Raw genomic sequence first — 23042 nt, 5'->3', positions numbered from 1 at the left:
GGGACCTAACATCATACTGTTAATGTATGTACAAAATATCCAAATCAGTGCAATCTTTTAAATCCCCATTGGGATACTTTTACGAAACGTTTTGTTTTTTATCTCATATTTCAACCCTTTCGTTGCTTTTATTGGACACATCTTTAGAAATAAACCTGTGATTTTCTTACAACGAGAAGGCAGTTTATTGTTGCATAGATTTGATAACGGGCCTCTTATTTATCTCCCTTCTACAATTGTGTGTTAGTGTGCAACATTAAAGTGCATTGAACATTTTGATTTATCTTTGATTTCAATATGTATTCAATATTTGAACTAGAATATTGGTCAGATGATTTATCCTATAGCTGCTCAATTATTAACAAAGAAAATAAAATAATTATTGTGTTGAACATGTCTTTTTGGAATTAAAGTCAATGAACTCAAAAAAGACAAAATAGTCAATTTTTAAGTACCAAAACTTGTTCTATTGCTGTATCATTGCATAGCCACACACCCAAGTAAACACATGGTGCCCTGCAGTGTGCAGATATATTTTCCTGTGTGATCGCTGACAGATTTTAATGTGAGTCCACAGCTAAACTCCGACTAATCACAGATCAAAGTGGCTTTATGGTCCAAATCTCCCTGATAAACATATGCTTCTAATTCCAGCAGATCCCTGATACTTCCTCTCCCATGTATTTAGATTCAAAACTACAGAAATGTTTATAAAAATGTTTGTGAAGCTTAGCGGGTGTGGAAATTTGGATAATTCACAACATACGGAGATTATTTATATGGGGCAGGAATAGATAGAATAGACATTGAGTTGAGAGTGAAATATGTCAATATTTACTGTTACAGTATCTCACATACAGTATCTCACACATAAGGTTCTGCTTAATGGAGTAAAGTACGCTATCATTTTTTTAACTATGTTTATTTTAAAAGATGAGATATAAAAATGTCATTAAACCCATGATTTATTTCAAGACAACCGTGTACAGAACCAAGGAGCATTGTTTAGAGCTGTTTAACCAAATTATTACAAATGATCAAAAGGTATTTTTACACATGAACAGGAATCGATAAGTGAGAATGACAATCGGAAAAGTGGGTCCTGAATTTTTATTTTTTGCACCCATCAGTCACCACTGCTTCTTCTCCAGCTATTATGTCCCTTCGGTGCAGAGGGAAGGGTTGGTGAGGGAACACCAATGAGTCGTTTAGTTGAAATGTTCAACTTAACCAAAACTGACAGATGTCAGCCTTTCTGCCATCATATGAAACTGCATTTTTGTCAACCTTCAATTCAACGCTTTTACATCTCACGACACCCAATAATACACAAAAAGACTTAAAATACAAATGTATTTTTTATTGCACTATTTGGCAGGGAGAGTGCACATTAATGAAAAAACACTCCTGTAAATGCACCGGTTAGTTAAAATGCCGTTTTCCATTTAGTCATCTTAAAAACAAAATTTCCAAATTTCTAAATTACAAAATAAAAACAGCTATAATATGTATAGCATTAGAACCGTACATAATAAATATTGACCTATTATCCGGGCACTACAGCTGACAACACTCCATAAACATGTTTCTCGTTAACAGTACGATAAAACATCTCATCAAATCCATCTTTCTCAAATACTAATATTAACAAGGACAAATAACCTTTTTGTGCTGCAAGCACCTTGTGCTTCTCTTTGGATGAAAACATCTGCAGGTTAACGTTTCACTTTTTCTTTTTCCACGTATCCCCATGAACATCTCGCCCCCTGCCGAACACTGGCAAGGGTCTCTGTGTATCCGTGTGTGTGTGCGTGTGTGTGTGTGCTTGAGATGGTTCCTTGGCACTTGGTCTTGTTCTCAGGCTTCATTTTTAGCGCTTTGTGTGACGCTTTCAACCAAACAGTAACAACAGGACGATGCAGGCCGAATTGAATATTATCAACGGCACTATGAGGAAAAAAGAAAAGAAAAAAAGTAAGTTTTTAGCATTTTACCAACAGCGTTGCTGCTTGAATACCATTATGATACATACATACATACATATACACAACAGGACGTGAGACAATCACTGGAATCCATCCCTGAAGATGGATAACGGACTGCAGGCCCTACTAAATATTCACTCAGCATGTCGGCTAATCGATAAGGATTTCATTCGAACCTCTCATGACAGTCCGGACCGAGCGGATGAGGGTGAGGACCTGGGCTTTGACCCCGGGGTCATCCCCGAACCCCGCGACGCCCTGCTCCACCCCGAAGCCGACTGCACACGGGGGGGGGGAGGAGGAGCGGAAGAGGGTGGCAAGTACGGAGGAGGGAGAAAGAAAACAGGAGATGGTTAAAAACATAAATCAACTAGAACAGTAACTCGTCAATAAGTCAATACTTTTCAGTGAAGTCAACGCGCAGCTGATTCTTTAGCGGTGTTGCAGCAAGCTGGCTGCTTTCAGCGGGCTGAGCGTCGTTATTTCTTTGAACGGCGCGATGGAACGAAGCAGGTTACGAAGCATGTTACTTACACTTGCTGAGAAACCTCTCCTCGTGTAACACGGCGACCGCGTTCACGCACAGGATGGCGGTCTGGAGGAGACAGTAGAGAGTGAACGCCATGCTGGCAGCTTCTCGCTCCTCCACCACCGCTCACACAGAGGCGGTGCCGTAAACAGGCGGCCGACGTCGTGCAACACGAGTAAAGGACGTTTTACGTTAACTGTGTGCGTGGACTTCATAAAGTGGCCTCCTGCATTAAACAGGACTTTTTTTTTTTTTTTTTTTTTTTTTTACATATATTTACATATTATGAGAATAATAACATCACGTTTATTTCTCTTGTCAGCATTGACTATTAAGATAGATATATACTATATATATCCATCGATCTATCTTAATTAGGCCATACTGATTTATGAATTTGTTGTAGTCATGTCTAAATATATGTTTTCATAATATCTGAACCATCGTTATTTTTACATTTTTCATCTTTTACTGGAAAGTCCCTCTTTTATTTATTTAAATTGTACAAAATGTATCCAAATCTTTTACTATTTTACTAATCCTATTAGGGGAATGCGTAACTATTTATTTCTACCGTCCAATTTAGGAATAATTTGCATCACGCTAAAATTATTTAATTTCCGTTAACAGCAAAGGCATTATAATGACAACAACACGCTAGTTGTTGTATAGACTTTTAATTTACACATAAATAGTAGAGAAACTACAAGAAAACATATTTAAATACATCTGCATTAACAGTTTATAATGATAACATTTCTCTCCGTCAATGACAACTTTATCCATTCATTCATTGCATTCTATAAACAAGGCGAGTGAGTTCTCACTTCAATTCTCAGCGACATACACTTGTCTAAGCCATCATCATCATCATCGTCATCGTCGTCAAAAACACGTCTGTTTGTTTTAACATTATAATAAATAATATTTTCACAATCGGGGCCTTGGGCCGTGGTACTCAAATAAATAAACAAACAAACAAACACATATAGATAGACTGCCTGTGAGGTTCAGTATTCTCACTACGACATTTTACACAGTCAGGTGTGATCATATACAAGTAGATATACAACACTAACAAACTTCAGTCTTTTGCTCCTCGAGGAGCCAGAGACTCATTTTGGAGAGAAGATAAGTACACAGAATTGGTCTTTACTAGTCAACTCACCAACATATTTAGCTTATGGTGGCAATACTACCTTCACCTTTGGTTGGAGGTGTAGAATGTGCGACGAAGGATAGAAAAAAATGGGCGCAGGGTAAAAGTACCTTATGGGTGCCTTTAAGCAAAGGAGTAGGTTTATTTTGTACATTCAGAAATAACTGAAATTTCTAAATAACTTTTGAGTTCCCACCGAGGATCAACACTTTAAAACCCAAAACATCAACACGTCAATATTCAAGTTGGGTCATCTATCAAAGCACCACCAACATTGCTTCTCGCCAACGACGACTGACACTGATTTGTGTTCACACGGAAGTTTGTTTTGGTCAATAAACACGACTGGACATGACGAGGAGAATCCCTTTGGGATCCAACGTCGCCAGTAGTTAAAGGTTGGTAAATTTGCTTGTCCGTCGGGGGACCCCGCTCTGTGAAACAACAGCAACAACAATAACAACAACAGCAACCATCTCAGTTGTAAGTCCGTGCTGATCCACAGGGTGGTTGTATGTACAGGTGGGCCTGCAGCGATCGCAGCCATAGACGAGGACTCCCAGTCTTATTGTCAGTCACTCGCTCCTCTTGCTCTTTGTTTTCTCGTACAAAGTCTTCAACTGCCTCCCTGGTTCTCGCCAACGGGCCCTAAAATTCACAAAAGACCAGAAAGGTCGTGGCTGCTTTGGTAAAGCTTTTGGTCTGACTGCCAGCGCAGCGATGAGAAAAGGGGAGGAGTCGCTCTGTTTGTGTCACAGGTTTTGGCCCGTTTGGTTTCAGGGATTGAAGTGGACCAGAAACAGGGAGGAGACTTTAACCAGTGCGCTGCCCCGTGGCAGTACAACCCGGTCCAAATGCTGCTTTTATCGGACAGTGTTTAAGTGCAGGGTTATTAACAGAAGGTCTACTGCAGAGGCAGAAAAAAACCCACTTCTAAAAAGTACTTATATTTCATATAGTGTCATTTTCCTTTCAGTTTGAGTCCTTCCTGTATTTCTCTTCTCTTTATTTTTCTTCTTCTCACAGGAATCCAGACAGCTGCTTCTTCTCACACAGGAGTTTGTGGGTTCAGGCTGTGAAGACAGTAATCGAATGCAAACACAATATTAGTGCGATGTCACGGTTTAAGTGTTTTTAAAATACACAATGGGTCCAGAGAACGGTGTTAATCTCTGGCCCGCATTGATGGCCAAAGTTTGCAAAGATAACATAATAAGAAAAGTAGTTTAATTTGCGGATACATATGTTTGCCCCTAGTCACGTTAAATGTGGTGGCAGCTTCCAAAAAACTATTACAACTATTTGAAAGGCAATTAAACTTTGCTGAACTTACTCCGGCTGCTTGTGTTATAAACAACAAAATGCTTATATCCTCACTTGACATCAACTGAGTTGGAATTTTTCTATTAATAAGCTACACTGTCAAATGAAATGATTTCAATCACCTTTTAGTTATTTGTTCAAATGGGAGCTGATCTTTTCTTTCCTGATGATGTTTGCGTAGGGAATCTGAAAGAAACAAAAGGCCAGAGACAGATATTAGTTTTCTTTTCTTTATATTTTACATGCAGAATATGGTATTCGTATGGCCTCGCAGACCTTCCTCATTTTCACAGTAACCTTGGGAAAGGATGCAACCAAACGCTAAAAGCATTTCACTTAAATGACTTACTAAATAGCTTTTACATTTTAAATAAAGTATTAATAATAAGTTGATTCATTTAAACTGATGATTCCAAATACAATAATTAAATGTTTATGTTTAGGTTTGATATCTTCGATGGAAATTCTGCAGCAACATACATCGAACATGTTGATGTTAATCTGAATGTCTGTGTGACATTAGTGTATCATTAGTATCAGACAGATCCATCTGCTGCTTCTAGACACATTAGTCAATTTTGAAAGTGTTTTTCATGCACGTGCCCTTCGGTCGTCTGCCTTTGCGGTTACACACATGCAGCGCGCTCTTGTGTGTGTGTGTGTGTGTGTGTGTGTGTTTGTGTGTACGCGCTGGGTTTGACACCACGCGCACACGAGCGTCTGTCACAGAGCAAAGACAAACGCTGTCTGTCAGCCTGTCTGCCTGCTGCTCCCGTGATTGATGTGGACAGAAACACTGAGACGACTGCAGAGGAACTTCTCACCCATGAAAGACAAACCAGATGATTGGCTGTGTGTCTTCAGATGGACAAATAAGCAATAAGAGTTCAGTCCCACATTCATGGCTGTATCTACTCTGCCTTTAATTCTGTTGCAGTCGTGAGACATGGCTCAGGATCTCATATTTATGTCTACAGTCTATCATGGCTGCAGAGTTAATTGGTTTGTTATTGTCACACTTCTCCGATTGTTTTTAAGTTATTGTTTCCCCGTTCAAATAGTGTAACTATTTTCCACTGGAATTTGCTTCATAATTAATTATATTTCTTCTGAAAAGCATTAGCATTATTGTTTTTCAAAGCGAGCAGCGGAGCTTTTTTATATTCATACATCTATAAAAGGGCTTTTCATTTGTCGTTTAAAGGCGTAACAATAATATGTATTTTCCATCAGTGTTCAGCACTGATTGTTTCATTAGTAATCTCACCATCTGTAACTGTTGAACCATCTCTTCTCTGTAGGCGAGCTCTCGTTTCATCTGGTCTTGGAAATTATCTGAAATTAGAGTAAGTAGTTGAGTACCTTATAAAGTGCAGCTATTATCATATAGCTAATGAAGGATGGAGGAGACTTGGAAACGCATGGGAAGAGAGGCAGGTTGGATAGAACCCTTCAGAGAATGAATAAGGAAAGCCACGTGAGTAAAAAAAGTTACTTACGGAAGACAGGAAATGGTGAAGTGCCCTTCAGAGCGTGAAACTCTTGCTCCAGTCTTCTCCTGAAGTCAATCTGCTCCAGCAGAACCTTCTGGAGCTCTTCTGAAAGATCAGGAAGGAGGACAAATGAAACGAGGGAGAGAGATGGTGGGTGTTCGGTATCAATGCAGCGTCTTTATTTACTTATATATTAGTATTGGCCAATCCATCTGAGGGGAGAGGCAACTTTCGACCTACAAACTGTATTTTATAATATTTACCTTTCTCCATGTTCTCGACATCCTTCTTTAGCGGCACAGGAGAGGCGGCACCTTGGCTTCGATCACCTGAAAACATGACGGCGAGACTTCACTTCAGATTCCTATCCCACATGTTCCATCCCTAATGTCCGAATATAGTTACAGTTTATCAGAACATCAGACAGTATATTTATTATGCAACACATATGTGAGTCAGTTATTAATCGTGTTCGTGTCATAGACTGAACCCTCATCTTTATGTTTGCATTAACATTAGTCCTCGTCGCCGGAGCCCTGCAGTTCACTCGTTGGCCTCTAGGTGTCGGTGTGACTCTGTGGCAGTAATTGACAGCGCTGACGCGGGAGACCTTCAATGCAATAACTCCTTGACAGGTTCAATCTCTTCATGCTGTCAGACCATATTGCTCTCTATTAAGAGAACAAACGAACTCCGCCTGCGTTCAGAACAATCAATGTTGTAGCTTGAAAAGTTGAAAAGGCCACTTCACTGATTTGCTTAAAACAAATTGAAAGCCTGCAGGTTACCGTGTTTTCAAATGTTTCTATTCTAAAACCAATACCAGTGGCTATGAAAACTGCATGCGGGTAGAAAAACTGTAAATCAATGTAAAACAGTATTTTCATAGTCATGCAGCTTTCACTTTGAGTATCTTATGTCTGTGTACTTGTTAAAGCTGTTTGACTGCTGGAGGCAATCTACTTGTTGCTTTAAAGCTTCACAGTTTTCCATCCGCTTGCCATTTAACAACCATCTCCATCAAGTATTTGCCTTTTGGGATCCAGCCATTTAAAAGTTTCTCTTTTGTTCTGGGCGTGTGCGTTTGCGCTATCGTCTGAGTTGTGACAATGAGGCATTGTGCGCCTTAAATGAAGCGATCCAGGAAACTCAATGTGTATATTCTCCTCCAGTCATTTCATATCCCGGCTCCTTAAGCCTCCCCATGCTTCTTTCCCTCTCATTGAGACCGGGGAGAGAGCTCTCCTCTCCTCACTCCTCCTCTCCTTTCCTCTCCTCTCTCTGTCTCATTTGACAAGCAAATTTGCAGACAGTGCCCGAGGATAACAACCTCGTTTGACAGTCAATTAACCGTGAATAGTCAAAGCCAAGGCGGTTTGCATTACATAAATGGAAAATTAGATTATTTTTTCTCCCTAGAAACAGAGGGAGAGTTTAAAGACAGTGGAAGGGGGGGGGGGGGACTCGGTGGAATCAGGCCTTCTAATCACGTAAAGCTTCCCACCGCCCAGGGAGACGTTTGGCAATCAGGGGAAAGGTGGTCTCATTTAATTTGTTTCGTGTAATTTTTCGAAATACATTATGCGCAGGGATCATTACGGTGTGTGTGTGTGTAGGGGTTGAGGGAGTGTGTGTGTGTGTGTGTGTGTGGGAGTGGGGGGGGTAGATATAAATGTTGGCACAGATGTCATAAAGCACTTTTAATGTCTTCCTGACAGATATAAAAAGGCAATAAGCTGTGATCTTTTTCAAACGGGAAAGGTTTTTTTGCGCTGAGGAGGGGGAAAGAAATGGCAATTATGTCGGCGGGGATACGGGTCTAGGATGGAGATTGCCAGCGTGGCTGCTTATCTCTGAAGCTGATGTTTTCTTGTTGAACTATAACGGCCCCCCTAAGAGTAACAGCCCCGGCGACAACGCCGCTTAAGAGAGCAGCCGCGGCAGAGCGGCAGCAGAATCCGCTTTCCGCTGCTGTTTCATCTCTGTGTATTTATATGACTCCCCTAACTCACGTCTGAGCGGAGGAGGAGGAGGAGGAGGAGGAGGAGGAGGAGGGGGAGGAGGAGGCTGGAGACTAAGGAGAGTTCTACCTTCGCTTTAAGTATGCACAGTCTAAATTCTTTAAATTGACACTAAAGTATATTGAGTCTAATGGTTTTAAGAAGCGTTGTTTATTTTATATGCTATTAAATAACACTTGTTTTATTAAATGATGTGCTAATATTTGATTTTTTATTTGAAAATAAAATCTACTTTAAAATGTTTTGTTTGGCAATGCGAGACAGTGAAGCCAAATTCTGGAATTAAAGTATACCTCCCTAACATTTACATTTCTTACTGTATTTTCTTCATTCATTGCGTTGTTGTTTTGCCATCTGCAGCTGTTTGGCAAGCACAAAAAAGTCAAGGGAATATTCGTACCTGAGCTTTCCCTCCAGTAGTCAGGCGCCGACGTTTCGCTCTCCGGTACAAAGAAACTATTCTGCTCTTTGTTTTCATCTGGGAGAAAATGAAACAGAAAAAGACAGTGAGACAGACGGGAAAAGATTGTCAGTAAGGCCCATTGGTTGAGCTGGTTATCCGAACACATGGAGATAACTAAGTGTGCGCACGGTGTGTGTCCTTTGTGAGCATCTACGTGAGAACAGCAGGGAGAAACACACAAAGACATTTTCCTCAGCGAAAAGGGTCAGAGTGGGAGATGAGAGGAGCAAATGAAACGTCACAGGAATGTGGGACACAGAGACACTATAAAACCACTCACTCAGACACCGAATGAAACAAAGACTCTCGGGTGAAAGATGAAGTGTGAAGGAACTCATATTTTTCATGTATTATATGTACAAACAGAACTGTACTTTGTTTTTACAAATTATAGTAATTAATTGAACATTTTAAGAGATTAAACAATTGTGAATTTTACAAAGCTGATTTGATATTTCTATATTCTATATTGTAATGTAAAAACAATGTTTTTCTAAGGGCCATTTTGTCAGTGTAAACGTATGGACTTTTTAACTTCAGCATCCTAGAATATGAATTTGAAAACAGAGCATGAAAATGTACTCACCAGAAATGCTGGAGTTGTCTTTGGTTGCGTAGACAGGTAGTCCTTCGTCTTTATTCTTCTGAGGCTGAAGAAAAACATATCGATAAGAATTCGGTATGCAGTTAAATTACAACAGAGCAGAACAACAAGTCCAATAAACACCGTAATGCCTTTGTAATTTGTATTCTTTGATGTGTTTATTGTCAACATGGGATTTCATTTGTTATTCCATAAGTATCTGCTCCATTTTCATTTTAATCTGCAGTCTAAAGAGTGACTCAATACTTGGCAAATATAATTTTCCCAGCTTGGCGCTCTGCTTTTTCCATCAACCCATTGTGGCATTCATTTAGTATGAATCCAATTTAGAATATATGGTTAAACCCCTTTTTTTCCCCACCCCCGTCTTTGAAATCAGTCCGCTGTATTTGCTTATTCAAAGGATGATTTCGCTCTGTTCTGGTTTGAAAATGCTTCTCATAATTCCCCCTCCCTCCTCTCTCTCTCTCTCTCTCTCTCTCTCTGAGGCCTCTGCTAATGTGGGAGTCGACAGGTTAAAGATTAGAGTTGCCCTAACAGGCTGGGGTGACACAGGGAGAACAAACACGCCGTGGCCATTAAACAACCCACACCTGGGCCCATTAGCCGGGATCAGAGTGGGTTGACTGTTTCAATTTCTACAGGGAGAAACCAGCCTATCAATCTGCTTATGCAGATCACATCACTGCCTGCAGACTGCAGCACCATTTAAATAATAATTAGCTAAAGTGGCCTAGGGGGATATTTACGTTTTTGTAAGCTGGGTCCTCTCGGTGAGGTGGGGTGGAACTGGAGAGAGGAAGGCTGGCAGTCGGGGAGGCGGGTAGGCTGGAGGACCCATGCTGGGTGGGGTCCGCGGAGGAGGGAGGGGAGGTGCTGCCGTACCTCCCTCGCTCCTTCCCCCTCTCCTCTCCATGGCCGTCGCTCATCGCGGGGAGGTACAGGTTGGTCTGAGTCCGCGGCGGCCTGTTTGTAAAGGTCCCTTCCTCCTCCTCGTCCTCCTGCTTCGACGACTCCACATCCACCTCCCCTTCCTCTTCGCTCTCCAACCCCTCCGCCTCTCCCTCTCCTCCACTGTCACTTCCGTAACTACAGCTGCTGGTGGGCGATAGCCGCTGGTGGCGGTCTGACCTGGCGACCACGACCCCAAAGTCCTCCTCTGCTGTCCCAGTGACGGCTCCACCACTGCCGTGGAGCTTGGCGATGCTCTCGGCATCCTTGATGACAGGCCGGAAGGCCGAGCCGTAGCTCGGCTTCCTGGTTTGGAGGGCCGGGGTGTCCAGGAGTTTGAGCCAGCCCTCTGACGTCACAGGGCGAAGGTCAGGGGCCACCGTCGTACACTCGGGCTCAAACAGCCCCGGTCTGGTTGCTGTAGTCCCGCTGCCGGGGGCCATGCTTGCGCTGACGCCATTGACGTTGCCAGCTATAGCTCCAGGCTCACTGGGGTCTGAGAGATCCAAAAAGGCCTGCCTGAGAGAGGGGTTGTCTGCCAGGGAGGAGAGGGCGCTGGGCTGAGGCTGGAGGTAGGTGGGGACGGGGATTCCTCCCGCAGCCCGTGGGGGCCAAAACATGCAGAAAGGAGGATAAAAGGTGTCTTTGCGGCCAGGCCATAAAAGACCCGACAGCCCCGTTCCTTTCTGGCCACCTGAAACATCACTGTCATCTTTCTTCTGCTGGCAGAGGCCGAACGCCGGGAAGGGGTAAGGCGAGGGGAAGAGCGACGTGGGGGGGAACTTCTGCAGCATGCCGAAGCCTTTGCTCGGGACAGGGATGACAGGGTAGCTACGTGGCGGCTTGCGCGGAGACAGACTGCCTCCATCCAAATCGTCGTCCTCCTCGAAGCGGGCTCTTTTCTGAGAGACCATGTCGGGTCCCATCATGTGGGGCAGCACCGAACCTGGGAGAGTCTTCATGGGACCCATGGAGGAGCAGTGCGACGAAGAGGGCAGCGCTCTCTTTCGGCTGCCTCCGTTGAACATGGCCTTGACGTCTTCCCACGCAAAGGCTAACTCATCGGCTGGGTGTTTGTCAGAGAGTTTGAGGTGCCGTCGCCAGGAGTTGAAGTTGGCAGCGTCGGGCTGGGTGTACTTTGCGTCCGGTGTGCGGTGAGAGTGGAAGATGAATTTATTCGGGGAGAAGTACATGTTGCACAAAGAGCACTTGATGCATTTGGCCCTGGAGCTGTTGTAGCGCGCCGGGATGAAGTTACCGCGGCAACCCCAGGCGCACTCGTGTGTCACGTCGAAGGCAAAGTTGTCCGGCAGTTTGGGCGGCGCGTTCTCTCCCAGGAAGGACTTGCAGAGGCGCTCCGCCTCGCGCTTGGTGATCATGCCACAGCGGCGCGACGAGATGGGCATGGCGCCGGCCCGACGAAGAATCTCCAACTGAACCGGAGTGCACTGGACACAGGTGATGCCCAGCGCCACGCGCCGGTTGTGAATCTCGTTGTAGCTGTAGTTCTTGAGGAGCGTGTTGGAAATCTGTGCCAGGCAAAGTCTCTCATTGTGATCGATGACCAGCGACACAATGGGAACGCCGTACAGGATGACCTGGCCGACCTGGTTCGGCTTGAGGGGTGAGGAGGACGGAGAGGGGGAGGATAAGGAAGAAGATGAGGAGTGGTGATGGGCAGGTCTGGGTGGTGTCAGGGGTTCCTGCTGGTATGGGCCTGTTGAGCTCGTCATTATGATTTCATTAGGGCTCGATAGATGGGTCTTGTCCATAGTTGGAGGAAAACTGTTTGTAGAATGACCTGCATGAAAAGAAAAGAAATACCCACATTTGTTGATTTTTTTCACGTGACCAGATGATGATGAGAATGATGTTGTGTATTTTGTAAAAAAAAAAGAAAATAAACTTAAGATGACACACATGGAAACACTGAATATTATTATAAATTAATTCCTTTCAAATTAAATGTATCTGTTAACAAATAAAAAATGTAAAACATTACAAATGTAAAACAAATGTAAAACATTACAACAAAACATTAGCTAATAGATTTACCATCCGAACCACTCTCAAAAATAATTGTGGCCAGAGAAATATTCTAAACTAAATTGAAAAACTGAAATAACATTTTTTTCTAATGCAATTCCTTTGCATTTAAAAAAATAATCAGATACGGAACATCCAAAAAGGTAATTATTTTCCCGTAAATTTAGACTTTATAATATTTAAGTAATGGGTGTTTGTGTTTGTGTGTGTGTGTGTGTGTGTTTTCCATCGAACTTTGGAAAAAGATGAGACCGTCATCTGAGATAATGGTTACAGTATAAATCCTACATCATTCACATGTCCACCCAAATATATTGGCACAAATAAATGTTTAAATTGGACATATTTAAAATGTCTAAAACCTCTAATAACCTAAAACCAGAATAACTTACAGAAATAGTTGATCCTTAACCACAAGTGTTAAATTTAAATGAAACACGCGCAGATCAAATTCTAGGGCAGTTTTAAGGACATTTTTGGGCAACAATCATATTACAGTTTTTTTAAATAACTATGTCATCCTTTATTTTCCTATAAATCTGTTGTGGCACTTTTATGTGATAGCACATACATGTGCGAGACTGACTAAATGCATTCCTTCACATGTTAATGTCGTTCCATTTATCAAGATATTTTAAAAAGTACCACACAAATGGCAGGGAATTTACTGTGAAGAGGACGTTTATGTTGAAGTCATGCGTCATGTGAGTTGCATCAACATGGTATTTATTTAACAAATTATAATGTTTAAAATATCAAATATCAAATGATAACGTTTGAAATATAAAATAAAAAGCACAATTTCTTAAAAGAAATTAAAATTAAATTAAAGCCTCAGTGTTTCAAATGAGAACTTAAATGTATATTAAGTAAATGTTAGAATACAAAGATTTTAAACTATCGCATAACATTTGTGGTGAGTTACATAAATTAAAAAAACGATCAACAACTTCGGGAAAAAAGAAAAAATACGTATTTACTACTTTGTTCAGTCACTTCACGAAATGCTGCTTTGACAAATAAATTGCTTATTTACAACCAATTACAATCATTTACACACTGTAGTCGATAAACCATCGCTATTATTAGCAAGTAACATGCTGATAACATGCTCATATTAAAATGGAAAGTTCCCAGTTGAACTTGAATTTATTGCAGCGCAATACGGAGTAATGGGTGAATCGCGTGGGCCGACCGGCTGTTCAGGCGGATAATAGCAGCACGCATGAGCCGGAAAACCAATAAAGAAATAAACATTATAAAACCACAGTTCAGAATTTGTCTCCAAATGAAGGAAAATATAAAAGAGTACAAGAGTACGTTTTCAGCTCAGCGCGTACAAGTTTAATTTCTACCAAAGTAGCAGGCCTTTATTACCGCGTGTCAGTGAGTCGGGCGTCAAGTCCTTACAACAACATTAAAGTTTGTTTGTTTGTCTATTAATCATACATACAAATAACAGCAATAATTCAAGCAACGAAATGTGAATAATCCACACACGCATTCCCTCGTGAATGCGTCTGTAAACATGCGTCGTGTCCCTCGCAATATTCGTTGCGCGTGTCGCGCACACTTATTTAACAACATTTCAAACAACTTTACAGCATAACTGGGTGAAACTGTCCTCACCTCTGACTCCCGAGAATACTCCCAAAAACGGCCACCGCGTCCAAAAATATCCCCGTCACCAGAGAAATCAATTCATCCCACATTGGCTGAAAGAACTCATCTTTAGCACACCGGGTCTCACTGGGTTGTATCCGCGGGGAAAAACCCAACAACAACAACAACAACAACAGACACACGGAACCGGTACCGACTCTCGAGTGAGCTCGCGCGTGAGATGTGAGTAAACTGCTACGCTCGCGCCGGTTTTATTCGCCTTCCAGAGACACCACGCGCCGTGCTAATCCGCCCCCCCCCCCCCCCCATCCTCCCCCCTCCCTCCATCCCTCTCCTCCTCTCTCTCCCTCTCTCTCTCTTGCCCACCATCCAGAGCACGCACGCAACCTTGCACTACATGCTCTCTCTCTCTCTCTCTCTCACACACCCACGCGCTTTATTCCTCCTCCTTGGCGCGCAGTGCGCAGCCACGTGTGACATCCGGCTAAATGCTCCTCAGACGCTGGAAAAGTCAAACGCGTCTGCAAGGGCGGACGAAAGAACCCCCCCCACACACACACCCTTCTCCTCTGTGACGATAATCGCAATATATTCTCTTCTAACAAACACAGCAGGTGAATCGGGGGTTTCCAGCTTTATTCGTGACTTAATACAAAATACATTCAATACAAGCCGTCGCCGTCAGATGGGCGTCTGCAGGTTGAGCGCGCGTGCGTTAGTGGGTGGTGCTGCGTGGGGGATCGTAGACGTTTGAGAGTTTAGGGACACGTCAAACGAGTGTGACTTTAAAACGCACAACCCCTGAGGGGCTTGTCATCGGAAATGTGGCTTTCAAAGACAGAAACCGTGCGGAGATAAAAGGCTGAGACACGCACGCACAGCTGATCGGTCGGGGCTGAGAAGGCTTATTCTCTACGTGCAGGTGGTTGGAGATGAAAGGCAGTATGCATAAGTAATCGAGGGACTGAGGGGCTCCCAGTTAGAGCCCGATGCTGTGAAAAGGCAGAGACAATTCACCTGCAGAGGCTCCTTCAAAAAAAAGTTTTGTTCAAAGGTATTTTACTTAACAAAATTTCCGGATAAGAATTCCATGAGAGGGGCTCTGGATTACTTTTCTGCACCCCTGCTCCAGAGCTCTTGCACCAGGTCTTACTTGTACTTCAGTCTGGTGTAGTTGCACATTCTGTAACAGTTAACCGAGTCCACATGCATTGCTGCTATAACTTGGCAATTTGCCTTTTGTCATTTGGGGGATTGGAATGTACTTCAATTTAAGTGCAAACAATCGCTTTTTCTAAATTATTTTGCAAATGATTTAAGAAACTAAACTACACTAAAACTGGATTTTGAATTATTATATTAGAGTATTTGGTCCAACAAGTTTATTAATCGTTTTTAAAACGTAAAAAGTATTCTTAACCTCAATATCTATCTTGATAAACAGGCCAGGGTGACTCTCAGCCGCAGAGTTAAATATGTGTGTGTGCGTGCGTGTACGCAACAAAGCATTCAGCATGAGACCCATCTGCTCCTTTTCAAACCAATTTAGGTTGTCCCCGCGCGTGCCTTTGTGTCGTGGACGGACTCCACGGGAACACTGGCTGCAAAGGGACAAGAGGGGGGGGGGACTAAAGCGGATGACGTCACAATAGAGCGATGAGTGAAGTAAATTGACCAAATCACAATAACAGTCCGTATCAATAAGTATTTTTGTAATGTATGTTATAAATGACTGACTTTCATGTTAATCGGCCATTGTTTTCAGTAAAGGTGAGTAAAAGTGTATTAATTAACTTTTGGTGAAACGTTCGGTAGAGTTAACCTCAATGTAAAACATGTTTTATAAATTGATTTGTACAACTATGTGTGTATAATAATAAAAAATGAGCCGAGCTCATGGCCACACTGACATACCGAATAAAACAATTACCGGCGAAATCCCGGGCTTTTAAACGACAGTGAAACATTTATTTTTGTAAAGATAATAATGACACGTGAAAGATGCCTGACATGTTGTCAAAGGCGCAGCGTGTCTAACCCGCGTGCAGCAGGAAAGGGGCTTATTGGAATACAATAGCGCGACCAGCCCCTTTGGAATACATTTCACGTTTCTTCATAATGCTTTTGCCCGTCGCCCTACTGAGAAATTAATCATGCGTTTAAAAAAAGAATTGCTTGCGTGACCTCGAAGGGTCACAGAGGGAGAGAGAGAGAGAGAGAGAAAGAGAGAGAGAGAGAGAGAGAGAGAGAGAGAGAGAGAGAGAGAGAGAGAGAGAGAGAGAGAGAGAGAGAGAGAGAGAGAGCGAAGAACATAATAAATTAAGAGCTACAACACTAAGTGAGTTTGAGACATTTAACATCAAATCTGTCAATAAAGGAAACATGCCGCGGGTGAGTGATTACCATATTGAAATGCATCACCTTCTTTCCTCAATACGCACCGGAGCCCAAAAAATAAATAAATGTATCTCAACTATTTAATCAAATGCCATTGGTCAAATGAAACAAAACGTCATTTTTTGTTTTGGTTTACTAATTTACTTCCCGGGCCCAGATTATAATTGTTCAGATTAATCTTTTGTTTAAAAAAGAGACACAGAAGATATCAAATATTATTTGACAATGTGCCAAACTGCGTTTCCAGCCAACCCGTTAACAACCTACCATTGCTTTTATTAATTTATTGTGGATTTAAAGGCAGATGTAGGCTACAATATGGTGCACAGTCGCCCTGCATGCCCCGTGTTTTAATCCTGATTTAATGCCGCGAGTCTTTTAATGAATGCCAGTCTTCTGTTTATGTGCAGCGAAGATTTACCGTGCATTACAATTAACACACATCTTAAATACACAGGAGGAAATAATAACGTTTGGTATTAGGTCCACCCATTCCCCTTGATGAGGAAAAAAGGATTGTGGATTATGGGTTTTGCGCAAGTGAGTGTGCGTGTTCCACTTTCCCAACCTGCATCCATCAATCTCGCGAGTTTTTATTGCAGTATCAATATGACGAGTATGTTCGTTGGTCTATACAGAGCATTGATCTTGATCAACAGTATAGACGTTTAGTCACATAATATAATATTATGAGATTAAACACCACTTTTTAAACCAAGGGCCGCTCACTAAAATTCCATCTCTGTATTGGAACATTTTGGTCAATTTCATTTTTATTTATACCTTCATTTGGAATGTGGCACATGTGTAATATCCATGTCACCAGTAAGGTAGAGCCGATTTTATTTGTCATCCTTCTATTTCTACTGTGTCCGCGTACCAAGCGACACGCAGCCCGGTGATCGGTGCTCGGTTTGTTCGACGGCAGCTCGCCTCGGGGCGGTTGTTACCAATTAGCGCAGCAGACCCACCACTAAAGATCCCCATATTTCACAGAAGATCTGGAACATTAGTCAGAGTGAATTATTGAAAAAAGTGTATTAAAACACCCACACAAACACAAACACACACACACGCACACGCACGGACACACACACACACACACACACACACACACACACGATGCAATGCCCAGAGAAGCGAGTGTCTTTATCAACCACAAATCCTTCGTAATTGAATACACAAGCCCCATAGGATTTTGTTAATTTTTTTTCTTTTAACTTCTTTTTTTTGTCTCTATTATTTAAGAGAAAATTATATTTCTCCCCGTCACATAATCCATCTGGCAATAATGCAATTAATGGAACCAACGAGAGGCCAAAGATTAAAGGACCTTTTTGTCTTTTAATCCCTCGGATGACGTAAAAAACGGACATAGATTTGTTTCCCTGCTATATGGACCATTTCTGTAGTGGCATGAGTGCTTTTGTGTCTGTCTATTGCTGTTTCCTTACTACATAAAATGGTGTAGGCGTTGCATAGTTACATAAAACACAATCAATCCATCAATCCTCTGTTCCACTGTGGCTGCATTTCATGTGTGACTTTATACAGGACTTACTGTGGATATACTTTATACTCTGAGCTGCTGGGAGATGTAACTTTACTTACTGAACGAGCCGCTTTTGTAATTAAAGGCTTGCTTGACTTTTAATGACCCCCGAACACAAGCAAACTTGTGGAAGTTATTCTAAGTGGAATGAGTAATGAGACGTTAACAGTGAACACTGAGCTGAAGCCAATTAGCTTCAGTAGCAGACAGACTGCTGGGCGCTACAGTGCGCTTTAAAGGCAAAGAGAGTGCCTGTACAAGGTCAGATGTAGTGCGTGTTTGTTTGTGTGCGTGGTTGTGGTTCTCTCTTTGAAATTGAACAATTTCCACCGCCAAGATAAACAAATTAGCCACTGAAGTGTTACGAATTCCAGATTTAAAAGTGGCATGACATGGCAAAGGCATTCGAGTGAGTAATAGCTGGCTTTATTTCATGGTCCAAGTTTCATTACCATCTCTTCATAATGGACTTGAGAGCCAAGAGTGTTTTTATGTCTCCATGTTCAAGTGCTCGTTGGAAAGCTCAGATTTCAATCTGTGTCGGGAAGCCTCCCCTTAAAAATGTTCACACTGAAGATCAACTGCTGTATGAGGGAAAACACAAAATCTGGGAAGAGTGAAAACTCTGGCATCCTTTGTCAACCTTTAACAGCATTGTACAAGGCGTAACATGCAGCTTATTTTCTGGACGAAGCTCGGTAAAGTGAGGAGGAGGGACGGAGACGGAGATCACACTATTATCTCTCGTCCAAGAGAATCATTGAGTTCTCCGCGGGGTGTCGAAGCGACACATCTCGGCGGGGAGAAGACTAAACGAGATGATCTCACAGCATCACGGCTTAATTTTCTTTACTGGGGAATATTCGGCGGTAATGTAACTTAAATAGGCCATTGTGGAGCAAACTGCATCGTTTTATCTGAGACATAAAATCATGGAAACTCACCAAAAAGGAAGATTGGCACTTAGGCCTGCACAATGCGTTAAAATGGATTTTGAATGAATTACCACAAATGTTGTCCCATAAGGGCCGTACCAAGTATTCCCTCACATTGTGTGTGTGTGTGTGTGTGTGTGTGTGTGTGTGTGTGTGAAAGCTTGTTTTTTAACAAAACTTTCGTTCCTAACTTTTATTAACCTTACACACACACACACACACACACACACACACACACACACACACACACACACACACACACACACACACACACACACACACACACACACAATGAGCTTAATCCCAAAGTGATGCGAGCTAATTTCAAGAGAAAAGACATGCAGGATCACATCAGCTATTATCCTTTTCTTCATGTACATTTTCCCGGAGCTCAAGTGTAACAATTTTGTAGTTTCATTTGCAGTTTCCTTGAAGCAAACATTTTTCAGACTTCTTTTGGAATAATTCGACTGGTGTGTGCAGAGAAATCTCATGTGGGAGTGACGTTCACGTGTCCACATACTTTGGAGAGTGCAGTTCTCATGCATGTAAGCTGACATGCATTATCCACGCCATGCAGTTAGGCGTCTCGTCTTTCCTCTTTTCCACGTTACTGACTTGTCTATCCATCTACCCCAGTAAACAATAGCTATGTTAATGTGAACGTTAAGGGCTCTATTAGTGCTGCACAGAGGAAGCGGAAACAACCAGAGCTTTTTCTATTCGTCTATTATTAATGTGGAGTGGAGGTTAATCTGCCGCTTAATCACCAGGAAACATAGAGAGTGATGCAGAGACACAAGGGTGACGAGGGCGAATAAAAAACGGGGGATTTGAATCTCGACATGAAATCAAACAGAGAAAGAGAGTGAATGAGAGCGAGAGAGAGAAGAGTAGCATTGACCTCATCAACGATAGGATTTCAATCAGCACGTCTTTGTCTGCACATAAAAAAAAACTGTAATTGTCCCTGCGGCGATTAGTTAAAACATGAGCTCATCCCATTAGCGCACCGTTGCCGTCCCGTCCTTTGGTTAAAAAACGCCCAGATTCACGCAGCGACTCCGTTGTTGGAAAAAAGACACTGGAATCTCTTGCATGAAAATAAACACAAACGCACAATTAACATCTTTATAACCTAGAACAAATAGTCTAAAACAGCCCTTTGGTAATTGACCATGATTTTTTGAGTTATCGTCCCTTTAGTCTGGTTGTTCATTTGTTTCATTTGACTGGAGGTTAAACTGTGATTCAATGATGTGTATGTTTTGGTCACATGTACTCCTGGACTGAGAGAATATATGCATGAGTCCCACACGTGTCGGGTTTGTGTGTGAACCTGATGTTATTGTCACATCAGTGTCAACCTCTGCACATAAAACAAGCTTTAATTGTGTAATCCTGTGATCCGGCTTGTAATCCCTTCAAACACACAGTACAATATCAGAGATATCTGGCAGATTATATAGTTGATCTATTTATTGTTTGAATGTTGTTAAAAAAATATAACCAGAGAAAAATCTAATTTGGTGGCAAACAACATCCAGAAACAACTTGACATCTAGGTTTTCATGCGTAACACAACGCGTTGGGATTTCAAAACACATTTTGTACATTTAGTTTGGTCTTATGTTTTTGATGGATAATCAGCAGTGTTAATATGAAAACCCTGTTGAAATGTTCTGTTTTGAAAAAAAAACAAAGTAATTGAGTATGGTTACTCAATGTCATTCTAAAATATTATAAAAAAAATACAAAATACGACAACAAACCCGTCCAAGAGCAGTTTTCTGTGAAGAACCAGCTGACACGTTTCACCGGCAATTAATGTTCAATCACAAAAAGGGTGCACTTTTATTTTCCAATTATTTGATTTTTAATTATTTGATATTTGTGTTAAATGCAGTTCTGCTCAAGGGCTTGCCATTGTAGATAGAAGCTAGCTTTTAAAGAAGGGCCACCGGGCAAAATGGTAAACAACAGAATTAAACGGTAATAATTATTGTTCCAGAAAATAATTATTGTTCCGCTGCCTATCTGCTCTAGTGTTTAAATAACAACACATATTAGCTGTCTTTGCGTGTGTGTGTGTGTGTGTGTGTGTGTGGATGAGGAGGCTTAAGTTGAATCACATATGTAGGACCCCAAAAGGGTGCACACAAGAGGCAAACATAATACACATGCCCACACACACACACACACACAGCGGGTTAATAGATTTTTCACAACCATAGGAATTGCAAAACTCAGTAATCAGTTAAGTATTTTGAAGAATTTCAAGGGAAATTTAACAGTTTGAAAAACTGTATTTTATGTGACTTTTTTATTTGTGTAACACAAAACGTGTTTCTCTGACACAACAACTTTTGCTCTTGTTTGCATTGTTTTTGATGTGCTAATCCCACTATTATAACTCAGCGTCAAAACAGCTTTTATCACTGTTATTGTTATTATCATTCTGCCTGATCTCTTGCTGAATTACCGCTGATCCACTGAAGTGAAAGACCCCTTTACAACAGTGTGTGAAGTGGAGGATTAAAACCAGGGTTGGTATAGACTTGCAGGATGTGTGACACTGATCTGACCGCACTAATGAGTCAGTCTTTATTGTTTTTTGATGTGGATATCCAAACACGCTTAGATCACATGTCAGAATGTACAAACACGCGTACAACGCATGCTCCCTGACATAAGTACATCCAAAAAAACACTGTGGGGGTTTAATACCTACACATATACTGGAGGATAAAATATGTTTTTCATGTGTTTTTCGTTGGATTAACATTTCCAGCTCTATTAATGTAATCTATTTTTCACAACCAAACGCCAGATGTTTTGCATAAAGGAGAAAATAACATTTTTTAATACCAATACTGGACACCTACTGAGATCCATTCATGTATAGTCCATTATCCTTATATTATTGCATTACTTATCTTGAGTTTGATTAAACTGTAAAGTGATTATCAGGGTAGTTAAGTCTATTTTATTGAATACCTTCAGAATGGAATTAGTTGTAAACTTGTTGCACATTTGTTTCGTTGAACTTGTCAACTATTGACCACATGACTTCCAGTTCAAAGTGATCTACAAGTTGAGACACATGGTCACAATAATAGAATAAAACTGGAACCTAATGTCAAGTTAATTTGACTTCTAGCCCTCATTGCTGAAATAGATCCACAGCTATTGGATGGTGCTACCAGAATGTCAAAGTTTCCACTTATATAATGAACACGTTTGATATCTTCGAGCTACATTGGCATGGAATTGGACAATTATTGTTCTTATCAATCAATGCAATCTTATGGATCCAGAGTCTCAATGTCTAAACAACTATAAAATTAGGTTGCCACGAAACCTAGGAAAGATACTGAAGGTTCCTGTAGGCTAAATTCTCTCTTCTTTAGTGATCTTCCTTGATCTAGCACCACCATCTGGTCAGAACTTCCATTATCTAACATTTTGGTGGATTACAATATCTGCTTTACTTTTCCATAAATTGCAGTAAACTTATCAGTGCTTTGTGTAAATAATGGCCAACACTAAAATGGGGTAACTGGGAATTATAATCTGCTAAGCATCAGCAGATGAGCACAGTTGTGTCCAAGTGCCGCCTCATAGAAATTTAGTATAACATTTAACAAAACGCTATTCTGAATGAGAGCTTAAGTCAAACCCAACAGAAGTTGGCTGAAAAATGGTGAAACACAGTTTTTTGCCGGTCGAGGCTCAGTCACATTGAGCTTGGAGCAGAGATCTATTGTCAACTGGAATTACTCATTTTTTATCTTGATCTGGTGAATAGAAATGTCATCATATTCTGACCTGGACGTAACACAATCCAAGTTCCTGATGTACGGATACGAATACAATAGGATAACTTTGTCATAATCAAACCTGTGCATTGTTAGGAAGAAGTACCTTATTCAACTCACAACGCAGAGGCAAACGCACGTTA

The 23042-nt window shown here is 41.5% G+C and overlaps 2 protein-coding genes across 2 annotated transcripts; both read right to left on the bottom strand.

Annotated features, from left to right (window-relative positions):
* Positions 1-1339: 1339 nt before the first annotated feature.
* Positions 1340-2720, bottom strand: ier3ip1 (immediate early response 3 interacting protein 1). The gene is made up of 3 exons (XM_040198312.2): positions 2520-2720; positions 2162-2263; positions 1340-1947 (listed from the first exon to the last, which is right to left on the bottom strand). The coding sequence occupies exons 1-3, from the start codon at positions 2608-2610 to the stop codon at positions 1892-1894; spliced, it is 249 nt and encodes an 82-aa protein (XP_040054246.1). The 5' UTR covers positions 2611-2720; the 3' UTR covers positions 1340-1891.
* A 455-nt stretch (positions 2721-3175) lies between these two features.
* skor2 (SKI family transcriptional corepressor 2) lies at positions 3176-14569 on the bottom strand. The gene is made up of 9 exons (XM_040198543.2): positions 14204-14569; positions 10327-12329; positions 9560-9623; positions 8911-8988; positions 6753-6818; positions 6496-6594; positions 6264-6331; positions 5119-5182; positions 3176-4746 (listed from the first exon to the last, which is right to left on the bottom strand). Exons 2-8 carry the CDS (start codon positions 12298-12300, stop codon positions 5126-5128), a joined length of 2406 nt encoding a protein of 801 aa, XP_040054477.2. The 5' UTR covers positions 12301-12329; positions 14204-14569; the 3' UTR covers positions 3176-4746; positions 5119-5125.
* Positions 14570-23042: the final 8473 nt, after the last annotated feature.

This window comes from Gasterosteus aculeatus, chromosome 14 (assembly GCF_964276395.1).
Source record: "Gasterosteus aculeatus chromosome 14, fGasAcu3.hap1.1, whole genome shotgun sequence".
In the NCBI taxonomy this organism is placed as follows: Eukaryota; Metazoa; Chordata; class Actinopteri; order Perciformes; family Gasterosteidae; genus Gasterosteus; species Gasterosteus aculeatus.
The sequence above is the reverse complement of the archived record's forward strand: the minus strand, read 5'-3'. Positions and strand labels throughout refer to the sequence as shown.

Coding starts and splice junctions, on each gene's coding strand:
- ier3ip1 (XM_040198312.2), bottom strand. CDS start 2,610: ATGGCGTTCACTCTCTACTGTCTCCTCCAGACCGCCATCCTGTGCGTG. Junction 2,264..2,519: donor GGAGAGGTTTCTCAGCAAGT/GTAAGTAACATG, acceptor CCCCGTGTGCAG/TCGGCTTCGGGGTGGAGCAG. Junction 1,948..2,161: donor GGTCCGGACTGTCATGAGAG/GTTCGAATGAAA, acceptor TTTTCCTCATAG/TGCCGTTGATAATATTCAAT.
- skor2 (XM_040198543.2), bottom strand. CDS start 12,300: ATGGACAAGACCCATCTATCGAGCCCTAATGAAATCATAATGACGAGC. Junction 8,989..9,559: donor AGACAACTCCAGCATTTCTG/GTGAGTACATTT, acceptor ATTTTCTCCCAG/ATGAAAACAAAGAGCAGAAT. Junction 6,595..6,752: donor TGTCGAGAACATGGAGAAAG/GTAAATATTATA, acceptor CTGATCTTTCAG/AAGAGCTCCAGAAGGTTCTG.